The following is a 20230-nucleotide window of genomic DNA, read 5'->3' as shown; positions in this document are numbered from 1 at the left end:
ATCCTAAAGCTACACCTCCTGTACTACCTGTATCCTAAAGCTACACCTCCTGTACTCCCTGTATTCTACACCTCCTGTACTCCCTGTATCCTACACTTCCTGTACTCCCTGTATCCTACACTTCCTGTACTCCTTGTATCCTACACCTCCTGTACTCCCTGTATTCTACACCTCCTGTACTCCCTGTATCCTACACTTCCTGTACTCCCTGTATCCTACACTTCCTGTACTCCCTGTATCCTACACCTCCTGTACTCCCTGTATCCTACACTTCCTGTACTCCCTGTATCCTACACCTCCTGTACTCCCTGTCTCCTAAAGCTACACTTCCTGTACTCCCTGTATCCTACACCTCCTGTACTCCCTGTATCCTACACTTCCTGTACTCCCTGTATCCTACACCTCCTGTACTCCCTGTCTCCTAAAGCTACACTTCCTGTACTCCCTGTATCCTACACCTCATGTACTCCCTGTATCCTACACCTCCTGTACTCCCTGTATCCTACACTTCCTGTACTCCCTGTATCCTACACTTCCTGTACTCCTTGTATCCTACACCTCCTGTACTCCCTGTATCCTAAAGCTACACTTCCTGTACTCCCTGTCCCCTAAAGCTACACCTCCTGTACTCCCTGTATCCTACACCTCCTTACTCCCTGTATACTACACTTCCTTACTCCCTGTCTCCTAAAGCTACACCTCCTGTACTCCCTGTATCCTACACCTCCTGTACTCCCTGTATCCTACACTTCCTGTACTCCTTGTATCCTACACCTCCTGTACTCCCTGTATCCTAAAGCTACACTTCCTGTACTCCCTGTATCCTACACCTCCTGTACTCCCTGTCTCCTAAAGCTACACCTCCTGTACTCCCTGTCTCCTAAAGCTACACTTCCTGTACTCCCTGTATCCTACACTTCCTGTACTCCCTGTATCCTACACCTCCTGTACTCCCTGTATCCTACACTTCCTGTACTCCCTGTCCCCTAAAGCTACACTTCCTGTACTCCCTGTATCCTACACTTCCTGTACTCCCTGTATCCTACACCTCCTGTACTCCCTGTATCCTACACTTCCTGTATTCCCTGTATCCTAAAGCTACACTTCCTGTACTCCCTATATCCTACACATCCTGTACTCCCTGTCTCCTACACCTCCTGTATTCCCTGTCTCCTACACCTCCTGTATTCCCTGTCCCCTAAAGCTACACCTCCTGTACTCCCTGTATCCTACACCTCCTGTACTACCTGTATCCTACACCTCCTGTACTCCCCAGATGAAGCAAGAAGCCAACTTTCGACAGGATCAACACCCAGCGATAGGGGCAGGGAGCCGGAACGCCGGGCAGGCCGGGCCGGATACCCCCCATCCGACGTCTCGCCCAAACGTGACGTCAGCCATGTCATGCAGTTCTTCCAGGAACAGGAGGAGAGCCTGCAGGCCAGTTTCCTCTCCCTGCCCAAACGAAGCCAGAAAAAACAGCGTTCGCCCAGCCCACACCACATGGCCGGTCTAGAGCACCTGGACCACCTGATCCGCCTGATGGAACAGCTGACCTCCTTGAAGGACGAGAACCTTCGGCTGCGCAAACGCTGCGAGTACCTCGAGAGCACGAAAGTACTACTTCAAGCAAAGCGAGATCTTTCCTTCGAGAGTAGCAGTTCGTCTTCGGGTTTGATAACCGCACAAACAAAGCACAAACACAAGCACTCACACCGGCACGAACAAACAACACACACGGGTCAACTCGACGCCGCCCAGCTGATGGGAGTCTCGCAGCTTCTGGAAGCTGGGGGCAGGACAAACCGGCCGAGACTCGCCAGCGCTGAGGAGCTGGAGTATCTGGAACTGATAGACACGACGTCGGACCACCGACCGAAGCACAGGTCCAGCCTGCACAAGCGTAGCTTCTCCACGGGGTCCCTGCATGTCGAGTCGGACCACCTGACTCAAGTCTCCTCCAGCGACTCAAGAAAACGTCTCAAATCGAAAACGGCGAGAAGCATCTTCAGCAAAACTTCCGCGTCGAAACAAAAATCCAAAAGTTCCAAATGGGCTCGTGTCAAGAAGGTGCTGACGGGTCAGAAATTGTACGAGGACCTGGGCACGACCATCAAGTCCATCCGGGAGATGGGCCGCCCCTCCCACGGGCGCTACTCCACCACCGACGTGCCCACCAGTCCCCGTGACACGAGCCCCAGAATAACCAACGGGGACCGTCGGCACAGTGGCGCTTCCTTCGCCAGAGGTACCCGCGGGGCCAGGGCACCCCCCGCTCAGGCCCCGCCCAGTGAGGTTAGCCGATGTTCAGACTTGGTTAGTATGCGCATGCGTACATATATTTCAATATACGGTTTTATAATTTATGGTAAGCAGTTAGTCTAATATTAACTTGCTTAGCAGTTGGACTCTTTCCACTATATTTAGCCGTTTGCCTTTGATTCCGTTTACAACATATTCCGCAGACAAGAATTTTTCTTGGATCCCATGTCTTTTTTCACTTGTTTCCACCAGTGTCTAAACGGTATTCTGCCATACTAAATAGAAACCTGCTTGTACATCATTTGTTTATCCATCAAGCACATACACCAACGTTCCACAACTAATTCTAGCGACATTTTACCGGGAATTTGGCTTTTTTTTTTTTTACGAAAAACAAATCGACATATACTACTTGCCTAACCTCAGCCACAGAAAAACACATCCGAGGAAAACTCAAAACAACACACATGGATGACAGCGTGTAAATACACAATTGGATGGGGGGGAGACAATGGTTACACACGGAAAACACGGCGTTTGATTGTTTGGTGTGTATTTTATGCTTTACGTTCATGGTATAGTAAGTTCTATATATATTGTCTTATTTACACCAAGAAGCTTTTGTCTATAGAGCAGTGGTTCTTAACCTGATCAAATCCCAGAGGTTCGGCGAGTCAGTCTCATGGGTTCGGTGAAAGTCAAGACATACACCCGACTCATATGATTCACAATCGGATTTTGATAGAACTAATAAGAAAGGTTCGATGAAAGAGCATATAAAACTGATGGTGTTCGGTACCTCCAAAAAGTTAAGAACCGTTGCTATAGCGTTCATAATAATTGTGTTATGTTATAGTTTAAGAAACTAAAGTCTATACTTTAAGTATACAGCTAACTTAGAGGGGGACAGTATTAATAGTTATATCAATTACTTTCAAGAATCATTTTAAATTAAAAAGAATACAAACGTTTAATTAAAATGGTACTTAAAAGTACCGTCATTAGTTAAAGGGATATGTCATACTTATTTTAAGAAACCGTAGTCTATACATGTAAGTAAACGCTTAATTAAAATGGTACTTAAAAGTACCGTCAGTAGTTAAAGGGATATTTCATACCTATTTTAAGAAACCGAAGTCTATACATGTAAGTAAACGCTTAATTAAAACGGTACTTAAAAGTACCGTCAGTTGTTAAAAGGATATTTCATACTTATTTTAAGAAACCGAAGTTTATACGAGAAAGTAAAAAAAAATTATACAAACGCTTAATTAACATGGTAGTTAAAAGTACCGTCAGTAGTTAAAGTGATATGTCATACTTATTTTAAGAAACCGACGTCTATACATGTAAGTAAACGCTTAATTAAAATGGTACTTAAAAGTACCGTCAGTAGTTAAAGTGATATGTCATACTTATTTTAAGAAGCCGAAGTCTATACATGTAAGTAAAAGCTTAATTAAAATGGTACTTAAAAGTACCGTCAGTTGTTAACAGGATATTTCATACCTATTTTAAGAAACCGAACTCTATACATGCAAAATAAAATAAATAAATTATTTATTTATTTATCCAACAGGAAGAGGCGGACCTGACCTCTGACCTGACCTCTGACATATGGATGGGACCGCCCGACTGGTGGGAGGAGTACGAGGCCCGCAAAGAGAGCGGCACCTCCACGGCCAGCGAGGTCAGCTCCGTCATCGAAGTGACCACCATGTACCTCGGCAGCAAGAAGGAGGCCGTGACCACCACCCTCATACCCGCCAGCACGGCACCGCCGGCATCACCATCGGCCACCGGCGACCACTACCTGACTGTGGACAAGTCGCTGCCCCGTCGCCAGTCCAGCCCGAGCCTCAGCACGAAGGAGGGGGCCGAGGAGGAGGGCGACGTGGTCGACGAGTTGGCCAGGACCACGGAGGTCAGGGTCACCTTGCATAAATCGTCCAGCTGTAAAAGTGCCGATCTGGAATTCTCTAGACTGTCCGATTTTTCGCCGAGCGAGGGGAGGCAATCTAAGAAACTTCACAAAACGGCTTGGGGCCGGGTTAAGGATATCATACACACACGTAAGGACAGCATCAGGAAGAGGCCGAAAAGGTCTGGCATCGAGAGCGAGGAGCCCAGCGAGTTCGACCTGGAGGCGCTGATGGAGGAGCGCTGGCACTCGCAGGCGTTTGGTGAAGGGCTGGTGGGGCGCTCCACCCCCAAGACCTCGCCCATCGTCGCCAGGCAGCAGAGCACGAAATGTGACTCGCCCCCCGGGGCCGTTCCCAAGACGAGTTTTTCCCGGGGGCGTCAGGCAAGCACGGGGCACGGGGCTGTAGATGTGGCCGCATTGTTAGGTGAGTTGTTGGCGTGTGTGGCACCTGACAGGTGAGATGTCACCTGACACGTGGGCTGTTACTTGACAGGTATACAGCTAACACTGACACACGAGTCACTGTCATTTTTATATGTCCACTGACCGTTAAATTACTGTCAGTTTAGTTAGCAGACAGTCACCTGACATGTAGACTCAGTCACCTGACAGGTAGACAGTCACCTGACAGGTAGACTCAGTCACCTGACATGCAGACAGTCACCTGACAGGTAGACAGTCACCTGACATGCAGACAGTCACCTGACAGGTAGACAGTCACCTGACAGGTAGACAGTCACCTGACAGGTAGACAGTCACCTTACAGGTAGACAGTCACCTGACAGGTAGACAGTCACCTGACAGGTAGACAGTCACCTGACAGGTAGACAGTCACCTGACAGGTAGACAGTCACCTGACAGGTAGACAGTCACCTGACATGTAGACAGTCACCTGACAGACAGACAGTCACCTGACAGGTAGACAGTCACCTGACAGGTAGACAGTCACCTGACAGACAGACAGTCACCTGACAGGTAGACAGTCACCTGACATGTAGACAGTCACCTGACAGACAGACAGTCACCTGACAGGTAGACAGTCACCTGACAGGTAGACAGTCACCTGACAGGTAGACAGTCACCTGACAGGTAGACAGTCACCTGACAGGTAGACAGTCACCTGACAGACAGTCACCTGACAGGTAGACAGTCACCTGACAGGTAGACAGTCACCTGACATGTAGACAGTCACCTGACAGACAGACAGTCACCTGACAGGTAGACAGTCACCTGACAGACAGACAGTCACCTGACAGGTAGACAGTCACCTGACATGTAGACAGTCACCTGACAGACAGACAGTCACCTGACAGGTAGACAGTCACCTGACAGGTAGACAGTCACCTGACATGTAGACAGTCACCTGACAGACAGACAGTCACCTGACAGGTAGACAGTCACCTGACAGGTAGACAGTCATCTGACAGACAGACAGTCACCTGACAGGTAGACAGTCACCTGACATGTAGACAGTCATCTGACAGGTAGACAGTCACCTGACAGGTAGACAGTCACCTGACAGGTAGACAGTCACCTGACAGACAGTCACCTGACAGGTAGACAGTCACCTGACAGGTAGACAGTCATCTGACAGGTAGACAGTCACCTGACAGGCAGACAGTCACCTGACAGGTAGACTCAGTCACCTGACATGCAGACAGTCACCTGACAGGTAGACAGTCATCTGACAGGTAGACAGTCACCTGACAGACAGTCACCTGACAGGTAGACAGTCATCTGACAGGTAGACAGTCACCTGACAGACAGTCACCTGACAGACAGTCACCTGACAGGTAGACAGTCACCTGACAGACAGTCACCTGACAGGTAGACAGTCACCTGACAGACAGTCACCTGACAGGTAGACAGTCATCTGACAGGTAGACAGTCACCTGACAGACAGTCACCTGACAGACAGTCACCTGACAGGTAGACAGTCACCTGACAGGCAGACAGTCACCTGACAGGTAGACAGTCACCTGACAGACAGTCACCTGACAGACAGACAGTCACCTGACAGGTAGACAGTCACCTGACATGTAGACAGTCACCTGACAGGTAGACAGTCAACTGACAGGTAGACAGTCACCTGACAGGTAGACAGTCACCTGACAGGTAGACAGTCACCTGACAGACAGTCACCTGACAGGTAGACAGTCACCTGACAGGCAGACAGTCTCCTGACAGGTAGACAGTCACCTGACAGACAGTCACCTGACAGACAGACAGTCACCTGACAGGTAGACAGTCACCTGACATGTAGACAGTCACCTGACAGGTAGACAGTCAACTGACAGGTAGACAGTCACCTGACAGGTAGACAGTCACCTGACAGGTAGACAGTCACCTGACAGACAGTCACCTGACAGGTAGACAGTCACCTGACAGGCAGACAGTCACCTGACAGGTAGACAGTCACCTGACATGCAGACAGTCACCTGACAGGTAGACAGTCATCTGACAGGTAGACAGTCACCTGACAGACAGTCACCTGACAGGTAGACTCAGTCACTGGCCGCTGCACGTATCAAGCTGTCACTGACCCCTGCATTACTGGCAATTTATTTCGCATCTAATTGACTCTCAGTGACATTTAATCAACAGACTATACATTTTATATTTAATTCTCAAATTATGAGAGAAATATTTTATTTTCGAACTATTATTTTAGTCTGTTATTTTCTGTTTAATTACATTTTTCTTTTTACAGCCGGGAGCGTTAGCGAAGAATTTAGCAAGAAAATGCAGCAATGGGAGACAATGCGAAGTCAAAAATCACCGTTTAGAGGTGAGTAGTTGCTTCCCTTGAGTGAGAATCTAACGTAGAGACACAGTTGCATCCCCTTTAAATACCGCCGGTAACTGAGCAACACAGGGCACAATCTAAGACCGTCTAGGTATATATATACATATATATATATATATATATATATATATATATATATATATATATATATATATATATATATATATATATATACGGTAAAAAAAGTTAACCGTGTAACCAATATGTCTATTATGAAAACAACTATGGTTCACAAACATGTCTTGAGCTAGTTAACCTTAAGACACAAACTATTTGTTGAAGTTTAAAAAATCATACAAAAAAAAGGTTGATAGCTACATTCGAAAGAAAGTTTAAAAGAAAAGAAGAAGACAATGAAATTGTTTGTATTTGCGTCACAAAAGAGGAAATATCCCAACAGCCACCATACTTACTCAAACTAAACCTGTTTTGTGTTGAAAGCGCTCACAACACTATACGTGGGTAGACGAAGTAGAGCAGATCTGTATTAATGCTTGTAAGTACACGAAGAAATGGTTATATGGCCAACTCAGGCTACTTTTAAACTGAACCGGGAACCAATTTGAGCTGAGTGGACTCGATGATGTGTCAAACACCTTTAAGCTGATCAGCTAGTAGTTATGTTGTCATGTTGTGGTCAACTTATAGTTATGTAGTCGTGTTGTGGTCAACTTGTAGTTATGTTGTCATGTTGTGGTCAACTTATAGTTATGTAGTCGTGTTGTGGTCAACTTGTAGTTATGTTGTCGTGTTGTTGTCAACTTGTAGTTATGTAGTCGTGTTGTGGTCAAGTTGTATTTGTGATATCGTGTTGCGGTCAACTTTTAGCTATGTTATCGTGTTATCATTTTCATGTAGTTTGGTTGAGACCATTTCTCGGCTGTCACTTTTAGAGGGTTATTTTTATCACGCTCTTAAAAAAAAGTTGATATTTTCTCTTTAAATGTTTTCTTTCAACGTCAGCAGCATCAAACTTTCCTGGGTACACATATTAAAGTCCCTTGTTAAAACGTAAAGAATATATGCATTTGTCATGATTATATATATATATATATATATATATATATATATATATATATATATATATATATATATATATATATATATATATATATATATATATATATATATATATATATATATATATATATATATATATATATATATATATATATATATATATATATATATATATATGTCATGTGTTACAATTATTCGATTCGAGAAAAAAAATTCTCAGAATATTACTTACTAAAGAGAATTAAGAAAACAAAGAAATAATTGATTTAAATTTAAAATGTTACAGTATAGCGAGAATACAAGTTAGATTTCCTGAAATAGATCAATAGTCATAGCATTAAGTGTTGTAATAGGCCAAAGGTCGTTTACCACTCATACTGTTTACCACTACGTATGAAAGGTCAAGGCTATTCCTAGAGCGCCAACGTGTGTACGAATACGTCTGGAGAGCACATGTGCTCTTCAGCGCGGCGCAGCACAAAACGAAAACAGCCGAACGAGCATAGAGGTGCACGTGCTTGTACGCAGAGCCGGCAAATTAGATTCTTTGATGACAACAATTTTTATTTTTACCTTGCCGTAATGAAACCTGCTCACAAGTACATAATAAAATACCGGGGTAGCAGGCAGACGGGAGAGTGGGTGGCGGTGAAGGCGAGCTGTATCCACCCCACTCACCTGCACTGCCTCGCTCAGTCTGTTGGCAAACGCCGAGGGAATCGTCAGCACCGCGCGTCCATTTACCGCGGTGTCGAGAAAAGGTTACTTCCCTTTGTGACAGAAGGGGTTGGGGGGTTGAAAAATTTTTTTTAGTTTTTTAAATATTTTTTTTTATGGAATTTTTCGGTAACTATATGGAAGAGCACTAATCCTCTTCCTTAACTTCTGGCTCTTGCGGTGTAACGCGGGGAAACGCGTTCGGTGAATCTCGGAGAATTCGATACAATGGAATTTGATGCCAAGTGAATTCTTTCGTGTGTGAGGCTTACATTAGACCTGTAAGAAGGAAAAAAATATAGGAGCTTACATGTTCTTTTTTATAATACGGGTTAATTAAACTCTCTTCTACACTGGATATTGTTCTGGATATTTCTACCATGGCTTCAAGGAAAAAACAATTTTTTTGTTGTTTGCGTTGTGGAGGTATGTTGGTTTTTTTTGTTTGTTTTTTTTTCATTTGAAGACATTGACACTAAACCTTGACTAGGCATCCTAACGTTGACTTGATACTAAACAATAACTTGCCATAAAACAACAACTTGCCATTAAACATTGACACTAAAAGTTGACACCAAATTTTTACTTGACACCAAATGTTGACTTAAACTTTGACATTTACATTTGACGAAAACAACCAATTGGCAATAATGTGACAATAATAGGACAATAATGGGACAATAATGGGACAATAATGGGACAATAATAGGACAATAATGGGACAATAATGGGACAATAATGGGACAATAATAGGACAATAATGTGACAATAATAGGAAAATAATGGGACAATAATGGGACAATAATGGGACAATAATGGGACAATAATAGGACAATAATGGGACAATAATGGGACAATAATGGGACAATAATGAGACAATAATGAGACAATAATGGGACAATAATAGGACAATAATGGGACAATAATGAGACAATAATGTGACAATAATTGGAAAATAATGGGACAATAATGGGACAATAAGATACACTTTATCAGCTGATCGACTTCAAGTACCAAACCTATCTACCTCAAATCTCTCTGATTATTTTGTCAGACAGTCGTGTCGTATATTTCTCAATATTTGACCTACTTTACAAAACATGGGATGAGTCAAAGGTTTCGGAACTTTGACCTAGTTTAAATTATCGGCGTCCCCAACACAAGTGACCAATGTCCAACTTAACACGCACTCTGGTCACCTGAACATGTTTCTGTTCAGACTGTAGGTAGCAGTGTTTATTGTAACTTGAGTGTATGATGTGTACTGCCAACTATAGCAACCGTCATTCATTGACAGTGTCCACCTGGTGACTTTGTGCACTAGATGACATTTGTGACGATGTGTGACAGTATCCACTATTTTACGCATCAGTGACGATTCGTGACAATGTCATGTATGTAACACCTGTGACGATGTATGAGAAAGTTTCCTCTATGTAACACAACTGTGACGATTTGTGACAAAGTTTCCCCTATGTGACACAACTGTGACGATATGTGACAACGTTTCACCTATGAGACACAACAGTGACGATGTATGACACATTTTCCTCTATGTGAGGAATTCAACACATATGTGACGATATGCCACTGGGGGAAGAGGGGGAGGGAAGGGCTGGTAAAGAAATGTTACGTCACACCACACTGTGACATTAATTCGTCGCGTCACACATCTCGTGCGCTGACGCAATTAAAAAATTCAGATTACGTAACGGTTGAAAGAAAGGGGTCAAACACTTCTGTGTCACATGACGTCACGTGCAGATGACCCATTACATACGCTCATATGACAACCCCCAAACCCCCTCCCCCTCTCTCTCTCTTTTTTCTTTTTCCTATAAAATTCCTGTGTAGCGGAACATGCCAAACCACCGGTATAACCTTACCTAATTATTTTCTGGAAGCTTCCCCAGACAGGTGCGATAATTCCCTCACCCCGGCCCGGCCTGTACCGGCACCGTCTGGACCACTTGCCTCCCTTGAAATAATTACTCTTTGACGGCTTGCCAGAATCGGCAAGTTGGAGCCGACTGGTTGCTTTTTTCTTTTCTTGTCTCCCGCCTGTTTTGATGAAGATTGACATTCGTTTTCTAACTGATGTCACGTGACAAATGTCAACTGTCTGGGTATTGTCTGAGTTGATGCAGGTCATGGGGGGGGGGGTCAAAGTGGGGGGGGGGGGGGGTCAGCTGATCACTACCCTTCATTGAAAAAGATTTGAGGAAAAAAAAACAAATTACGGAGGCCTAGCTCTCTATTGTATTCTCTCTAATGAGTATATATACATACATACATACATATATATATATATATATATATATATATATATATATATATATATATATATATATATATATATATATATATATATAGTTGAGTTTGTAACTTTATGTGGCCAGATTTCGAAGTGCTTAACTTATAAAGGTGGTTTGGTCTGATACATCTAGAGTGCCAGATATTTAAAAATCTTTGTTGATAGATATAGACTGACCAGATTTTTAAAAAAGAATTGTTAAATGATGCACACTTAAGCAATTTTTTAAGTCTGAGGTAACATCTGTGCCGGTTTGTCTGTCAGTATTAAGACGCCACAACTGCGATAAATAAATTAAACTATGTGAAAAAAAACATTCAGCTATTTGGTTTTTGTTTTCATTAAATTTGATTGCTGGTTCCAAAATGCCGAAAAAAATGTGTTTACAATTTAATGTGCCTACGGTTCTGCCAAGCTTAAAATAAATTCTTAGACAATAATTTAAAGAAATATTCATCATGGAAAATATTTTGATTAGGAATTTTTGCTTTTATAAAAGCCTGCAGACAACTTAATTCTGGATTATATACTCAGTTAAAGCAAGCCAAAAACCACATCACTCAATCATTTACTCACTTATACACACGCATACATTAACTACACACATACTATAGTTTAAAAGTAGGGGGGAGGGAATAGAAAAATTCATCAATTACTCCATTATGTAGAATGCCAAATTTTTCCACAGATGAATAAGTAAAAATACAATGTGTAAAAATAAAAAAAAATAAAACTAGGTAAATTGCGAAGAGTTTTTAACTTGAACAATTTTCTCTTTCATTTAGTTTTTCTTTTTTTTAACAACCAGCTTTAAGTGCAGCGAAAGGACATCCAGACTGAAACTTTTGGCGCGTATCTCAATCTAACATGTATATCGTGATCGCGGGCTAATGAACGGCAGACGGCAGATAACCGTCTGCCAAAAGTTTGAATTTTATTTTCACCAAAACGTTGTATTTTTTTTATTTTAATTTTATAACCCGTTTACTTTCTTTACCCAGCCTCCCCCCCCCCCACACACACACAAATACACCCACACACATAATATATATATATATATATATATATATATATATATATATATATATATATATATATATATATATATATATATATATATATATATATATATAATTCTCTTCTGGGAGCCGCTAGAAAACAAGCTGTAAACGCGATCCCTACCTCCCCACCCCTACATGATCTTAGTGAGCTGTGTTCACTCTAAATGTTTACAAGCAGAGCCAACGATTTTAAACGTAAGGGGGGAAGGAGGGGGGGGGGGTTATGGTCCTTAACGAGCTACTTATAGTATTTTTTTAAAGAAATATTTTCAGTGGCAGCGTTGGTACTGTCGAATTCACAAATTATGAATTACTGAGAAAAGTAGAAAATAAAACAACTAAATAGCGGCGTATGTTATGCCGCGGGCCGGCTCGTATATATATATTTCGCCCAGCAATTTTTATCTAAAACCGGCGAGATGAACAGCGGCAGTAATCAATGGCGTTGAAGTTTGTTGTTTTTTTTTAAATATGTGTAGAAACTATTTTTTTTTTCAACTAATTATGGAACTATTTTTTTTATAACAATAATTATCCGCGAATGGAATTTTGACTGAGGCACGTCACGACGCTCGTTTCACTTGCCTCGTATAAAGATATTTCTGTTTCCACCCGGATTTTTCAATTAACCCGCTCATGCACGATCTTTTCATGTGCGCTTCTGATCTTTCGAGGCTGGTGCCTCGTTCTGAGAGAAGGCTTAAATAGGGAGTTGTCGTTAATGGGATCAAGCACAGTGCACGGGCACTGAAGTTTGGCACATTTGTGCCGAGGTTGCTCGTCTTGGACGATACTGCTTATAAACGGGCCTAATGCAGCATTGTAGTTTGGCACATTTGTGCCTAGAACATTGGTCTTTGATGGTACCTGCTTATAAATGGGCTTTAACCAGCATTGTAGTTTTGCAGATTTGTGCCTAGAATATTTTTGTATGATGTTACCTGTTTATAAACGAGCCTTAGCCAGCATTGAATTTCGGCACATTTGTACCGAGAATATTAGTTGTTGATGGATCTGCTTAATAAACGGTCCTTAGCCACCATTGTTGTTTGGCACATTTGTGCCTAGAATATTAGTTGTTGATGGATCTGCTTAATAAAAGGTCATTAGCCAGCACTGAAAGTAAAGTAAAACGTTTCCTTTTTCGAAAATGATGGTAACTTGGGGCAAGTGAAGTAGAGTTCACCTGTTTCTGTGCCGTCGGCTTATGAAGGGATGATGTGGTCAGCACTATGCCTAGCCATAAAATACTGCTTATAAATGGGCCTTAGCCAGTACTGAGATTTTTCGTCTGGTAAGGGACAAGCTTATACATAGCGCTAAACAGCACTAACGTTTAGCACTTGGATGGTACCTGCTTAGGTGCGGGACTAAAAAAAAGGATATATCACATATGGATGCAGGCAATGGCACTACAGATGTGCTGATATTGTCTTGTTTGTATCCACAGCATCCATGGATGAGAGCGACATTGACTGTCTTGTTTGTATCCACAGCATCCATGGATGAGAGCGACATTGGCTGTCTTGTTTGTATCCACAGCATCCATGGATGAGAGCGACATTGACTGTCTTGTTTGTATCCACAGCATCCATGGATGAGAGCGACATTGACTGTCTTGTTTGTATCCACAGCATCCATGGATGAGAGCGACATTGACTGTCTTGTATGTATCCACAGCATCCATGGATGAGAGCGACATTGACTGTATTGTTTGTATCCACAGCATCCATGGATGAGAGCGACATTGACTGTCTTGTTTGTATCCACAGCATCCATGGATGAGAGCGACATTGACTGTCTTGTTTGTATCCACAGCATCCATGGATGAGAGCGACATTGACTGTCTTGTTTGTATCCACAGCATCCATGGATGAGAGCGACATTGACTGTCTTGTTTGTATCCACAGCATCCATGGATGAGAGCGACATTGGCAGCATGGAAGTGTCCGGGACGTCGCAGGATTTTAACATCAGGACCGTCAACCTGGGGGATCTGAAAGGGAAAAGTGAGTTCGTGTGGTTGTGTGGTTGGTGTGTGGTTGGTGTGTGGTTGTGTGGTTGGTGTGTGGTTGGTGTGTGGTTGGTGTATAGTTGGAGTGTGGTTGGTGTGTGGTTAGTGTGTGGTTGTGTGGTTGGTTTGTGGTTGTGTGGTTGGTGTGTTGTTGTGTGGTTGTGTGGTTGGTGTGTGGTTGGTGCGTGGTAGGGGTGTGGTTGTGTGGTTGGTGTGTGGTTGTGTGGTTGTGTGGTTGGTGTGTGGTTGGTGTGTGGTTGGTGTGGTTGGTGTGTGGTTGTGTGGTTGGTATGTGGTTGTGTGGTTGGTGTGTGGTGGGTGTGTGGTTGGTGCGCTGGTGTGTGGTTGGTGTGTGGTTGGTGTGCAGTTGGTGTGTGGTTGGTGCGCTGGTGTGTGGTTGGTGTGTGGTTGGTGTGTGGTTGGTGTGTGGTTGGTGTGTGGTTGGTGTGTGGTTGGTGTGTGGTTGGTGAGTGGTTGGTGAGTGGTTGGTGCGCTGGTGTATGGTTGGTGTGTGGTTGGTGAGTGGTTGGTGCGATGGTGTGTGGTTGGTGTGTGGTTGGTGTGTGGTTGGTGTGTGGTTGGTGTGTGGTTGGTGTGTGGTTGATGTGTGGTTGGTGTGTGGTTGGTGTGTGGTTGGTGAGTGGTTGGTGTGTGGTTGGTGTGTGGTTGATCTGTGGTTGGTGTGTGGTTGATGTGTAGTTTGTATGTAGTTGGTGTCTGGTTGGTGTGTGGTTGGTATGTGGTTGTATGGCTTATGTATATCGTTGGTTGTATGGCTTGTCAACCGCTGTTGTTAAGGGGCTTAAATGTGCGTGTGGTTTTGTGGCTGGTGTGTGTTATGTGGTGTGGTTAGGGAGCGTGTATAAGTGTTTAGCTGTGTGGTTTGTATGTGGCTACGTGTGTGGCTGCTGATAGTATGTTTTTGTCTGCACGTGTTGCTCAAGATTTCGTGATGTGTCTGATTTTGTGTGTGGTTTATGTGAGTGTGGTTGTCGCTGTGTGGCAATAGTGTGTAGCAAGTGGGTGTGGCGATTGTTGCGATTGTAGTAAGGCTTGTGTGTGATTTAGGGCCACAAGTTCCGTATACACATTTTTGCTTATGTATGTTGTTCATGTGCCTTGTTCAAATACTTATACATAATTGATGTACATATATCTAGTACAAAAACCGTGTACATGTTTGCTGTACATATACCTGGTACAAATACTGTGTACATGTTTGCTGTACATGTGCCTGGTACAAATACCGTGTACATGTATGCTGGACATGTGCCGAGTACACATCCCGTGTACATGTTTGCTGTACATATACCTGGTACAAATACCGTGTACATGTATGCTGTACATGCCTCTTGCCTACACAAGAGGTTGCTTACACCTCGCGAGCGATGGTACAGTTGATTAGTGTCTCAGCGCCACCTACCAAACCATGAATCACTTGAGTTGTCTAAACAGTTTATTTAACACCCCCACACACACCCCACACACGCACACCCACACACTCCTGGCAAATACTTTGTGCGAGAGGCTGAGCGTTACATCATGCGGTGGTTTTGTTAACGTTGTGCACATGTTGTGGTGGGTCCGATTTCCTTGCCTTACCCGGCTTGCCAATAACGGCACTGAAGTTTTACATCAAGTGTGTTTCATAACACGAGTCATAATTAGTCGCCATCATAACACGAGTCACAATTAGTCGCCATCATAACACGAGTCACAATAAGTCACCTTCATAACACGAGTCATAATTAGTCGCCATCATAACACTAGTCTTAATTAGTCACCATCATAACACGAGTCACAATTAGTCACCATCATAACACTAGTCTTAATTAGTCACCATCACAACACGAGTCACAATTAGTCACCATCATAACACCAGTCAAAATTTAACAATCATCATAATATGCGTAAACAATAAAGCCACCAATCCCTTAACATAACCATACAAATGTCTGTTGCATACATTCTAGGCAACCCAAACAATAGTTCACGGTGTCCAATAAAAAAAAAACCTGAACATAAACCCCGGACATAAACCCCCTGGACCAAAACCCTCACGACATAAACCCCCCAGACAAAAAACCCTCACGACATAAACCCCCTGGACAAACCAAAGATGATGAGAACCAAAATTAATAATTAAAAACAAAACAAACATTGGGGAAAAAAACAGCGCTTTATTATAATTTTTTTAGCGCAATTTCCATTCTGGAGAATTGCGTTTATTAACTCGTCATTTCTGGGAATGGATGGATGGATGGATGAATGTGTGTCCGGGCTTTAAGTCGTATCTCCTCCTCAACGAAGCAATATCGATGAATAGTTCCAAAAGCAATTATGTTAAGCAAGTTACGAGAATGAGCATAGGCCATAAAAATTCCGGGTTTCTTTCATGTATTTCCCGGAAAAGCCAAAAAACCTCGAAAAAATTCAGTTTTTGGCCCATATCTCGGCAACCAGACCACTTAGCGACTTGAAACATGTACCAATCGATTCCTGTCATAATTTAAAACAATATTGCCGAAGAAAGTTTTCAAAAATATTCTCTCGTTCGGTCACAAATTTTAAAATTACATTAACACCTACAAACCGATTGTTCTTCTAGCTTGAACGCACCCCAACATTATACGTCAGAGCTATTTTTAGATAACATAAGGAAATTGCGCACAAATGTCACTAGACTTTTTTAATTAACTTGTTTAAAAGAAATTGTAAGCGATGCCTAGCAAATACTCTATTTATGCGGGCTCATTAAAATTTTTAACAACAGCTGAAATTCGAACGCTGCTATTAATATTTGTTTTTCTGTTTTGGTAAACAGTGACCTGAATTAATCTGTGCATAATAAACCTCTTGGAGCGATATATTGTTTCTTTTTAATAAAGTCAAGGAATTTCCAAATTTTTGGGTGGCAACATCCCATATTCGACTGGAAACATCTGTGCCAGCCTTCAACTGAGTTGTTTGTTTTTGGCATATGGTCTTCTGCACGTGTGCGCATGTTTCACATATCAAGTGGAAACATTGGATGTCTCCGACCTCGACGTTGTGGTCTGCCAATATAGTAGTCCTCAAAATAATCTCCAATCGGCAATGCTTCTTATGAGAAAATTTCCGATAATTTATCCAAGGCATAATTAATGTGTTCAGTGGGCACAAAAGTTTCTTCTTCTTTTCTTCTTCTTCGTTCTTAATTATTAGTGATGAAGGGGATCGAGATTTGTTCGAATATATCAACCATGAGCTTTTTGCCGACTCGACCACGCCTCCAACACAATTAAGCGTTACGTGTCAACTGGTTATGCGCCATTGAGGCCATTGATTCCGATTTCAGCCTGCTTTTCTGTTTGGATTTGCAGCAGTTGTTTAATTTTGGAGTTGTCTCTCATAGAAGAGTGGCTGTCCCCAGCTAACGAGCCTCATCTGCCCGAGGGTTCGAACTCGAGACTTTCGGTTTAGCAACCATGAGCTTTACCGACTCGACCACGCCGACCCCGGCACAAAAGCGAACACAGGTAGTATTCTGAGCTTGAGAGCAAATTCACTCTCAACGTGGTAATGTTGTTGAAGGCCAGAGTCCTGTATTTTTCTGAATGTGTTTTGGCTAAGTTGGAAAAAGCATCCTTTTACCTGACAGTCTGGAAATACCCTTTCAACACTTTTTATCACAGCCATTTCAAAGTCAATCGTGATAGAAATTGGTTGAAGGTTTGTGTTTAAGAACGTTAGTTGCTCTAAGAGTGCTGTGTATGTTTCCTGTGTTTTGTTTTGAAGTAAGGCATAAACACATGGAACAGTCCGTCCATTGACCAATGCATGGACTGTGTACAGTTGTGAAACAATGCAGGAGCTGTTTTGAATGTACCATCCATAAACCAGTGCTGATTAACCAATAACCTAAGGTTGTCCTTGGTTCCAAACAAAAACATCCTACCTTTTGACTCGGCACCAGAATCGAAAAGAAGAAATTGTTGTCCATCTTGTGTCATTGTATATTGTTCAGGAATGATTATATCATCAACATTCCTTGCATCAGACAGTGGGTGTTTTAGCGTTTGACGTTGACGCCTGATGTTACGACGTATGTGTGGAACCGATGGCAGCTTGGCCTTGGCATCTTCAGTTATCGTAGTAATGGGCTGAGTGATGATCTGCTGGGGTGTTGCTTCCGTTTCTTCTGCCAGTTGTTTCATCTGCTGCACTACTTTACACACTTCTAGTTGAGAAAGATCTGGTCCATGCGAATGTTCATTACAACGTCCAACAAGCTGTTCACCATGAATCTTTATCTTTATATTAGCTTTGCATTTCGCCTTGTTGCGTCTTTTGGAACACTCGAATGACACAACGCCTTTCGCCAAAATCTTTTTGCTTGACGTAAAAGTAACCTTCAAAAATCACCTTTAAATTGTCCTCATTAGATTGAACGAACTCTATTCCAGATATTATGATAAGGTTTGTGGAGAAATAAATTTGATGTTATATTTATACCATTCTTCTGTGTGCTAAGGTGGATATGAACAAAGCGTCCGCCGGTGAATCTCTCACATCTTTTGCATTGTTCAAAATGTGTTGCTCACACATTTAGATGACTTGTATTTAAGGCGTTGTTGGTACCTGATCTTTGATCAGACACTACTAAGATCACTACTTGTCTTTCGAATAGCATGCTTTTAGGAACAAACGCTCTTGTTAATCGTTAAAAATTACATTAAATTAAATTAATTTTTTTTGTCTCATCATCGTTATTATTTCCTTATATAAACCTCAGTGGGGGGGGGGGGGGTAGTTATTATCTATAGACTTATGTTGTGTGGGTTTTGTGTTGGGAGGTTGATGTCCAGGGGGGTTTTGACCTGGAGCCATAGTTCACTCATCTTTTAAAAACAAACTCAAGACAATTTAGTGGCCATTAGAAAACCAAAGCAGTTTCACTGACGTTTAGAAAAAACAAACAGGCTCAGTGACCTTTAGAAAACTCAAACAAGGTCACCGACCTTCACAACTCAAACTAGGTCACCGACCTTCGATACTCAACCGCCAGTTGCCTGACCTTAACCTTGAACCTTGCAGTCCCAGACTCGGAGGGTCCTACCCCAGAAGAATCCAACACGTCGATGGAAGTTCTCGGGGCCCACAGCATCCACATGGAGGACATTCAACGAGGGATGACGGACAGCTTCTCGAGAAAGATGGAGGTAAATCTTAGGAGTGGGTTGGTTGGGTTACGGGTGGGGGGGGGGGGGGCTAATATAAGAAGTACATAGTAAATATGGAAAGGTGAAAAGGTACCAGATAGTTTTCTACCTGATAGTTCTCTACCTAATAGTTCTCTACCTCATAGTTTTCTACCTGATAGTTTTCTACCTGATAGTTCTCTACCTAATAGTTCTCTACCTGATAGTTTTCTACCTGATAGTTCTCTACCTAATAGTTCTCTACCTCATAGTTCTTTAACAAATTGCTCTGTACCTGAAAGTTCTATGCCTGACAATTCTATAGTTCTACACCTAATAGTTCTATACCTGACAGTTCTTTATCTGATAGCTCTATACCTGATAGATATCTACCTGATATTTCTTTACCTGATAGTTCTGTAACGTTTACCGCAGGAGTGGGAGCGACTTAAATACAAAAGTATAAGCGGAGCCCGGGATGTGAGCCCTGAGATAGAGAGAAAGATGAGCAAGAGCCGGAAAGAGGAGAGACAGAAAAGTAAACGGTCCAGGGAGGAGAAAGAGAGGGAGAAATGGGAACGGCAACGAGAAAGGGACATGCAGAAAGTAAGTTTTGAGATATGCAGAAAGTAAGTTTTAATGTATAGAATTAGAACAAAAATAGAATAAATCAGGCAGCAGTGTTTCCACTAGGCATCTCTTTGAACGAAATCGAATTTATATAGAAAATATACTTTTAACAGTGTCCGCCACCCCGGAAATTTTAGTCCGCCCCCCCCCCCCTGAAAATTTTCAAGTGCCCCCCCCCCCCCCCCTGAAAAAAAAGTCTGGAAGAAACACTGCCTGGAATTAGAAACAAAAGCCAGTCTACCGATTTTCTCTTAGGCGACAGGCGCTTTGGAGTACTAGCCTCCAAGGCAGATAAATCTTGC

General features: G+C 42.7%; 1 protein-coding gene across 1 annotated transcript in view; it reads left to right on the top strand.

The window, feature by feature from the left end:
* The window catches only part of LOC131933181 (uncharacterized), a gene marked incomplete at its 3' end in the record, with an annotated part of 65017 nt that overhangs the window by 22706 nt on the left and 22081 nt on the right, over window positions 1–20230 (top strand). Inside the window, exons 4-9 of the mRNA XM_059289970.1 lie at window positions 1277–2316; window positions 3842–4610; window positions 6897–6974; window positions 14015–14113; window positions 19195–19319; window positions 19734–19904. Coding sequence (XP_059145953.1) covers window positions 1277–2316; window positions 3842–4610; window positions 6897–6974; window positions 14015–14113; window positions 19195–19319; window positions 19734–19904 — 2282 coding nt within the window. The remainder of the gene's footprint in view (window positions 1–1276; window positions 2317–3841; window positions 4611–6896; window positions 6975–14014; window positions 14114–19194; window positions 19320–19733; window positions 19905–20230) is intronic.

The sequence above is a fragment of the Physella acuta genome, unplaced genomic scaffold (genome assembly GCF_028476545.2).
Source record: "Physella acuta isolate Inbredline_101_S28 unplaced genomic scaffold, ASM2847654v3 ptg002389l, whole genome shotgun sequence".
Classification (NCBI taxonomy): domain Eukaryota; kingdom Metazoa; phylum Mollusca; class Gastropoda; family Physidae; genus Physella; species Physella acuta.
Note: the sequence above shows the minus strand (reverse complement) of the source record. Positions and strands in the feature narration are given on the sequence as shown.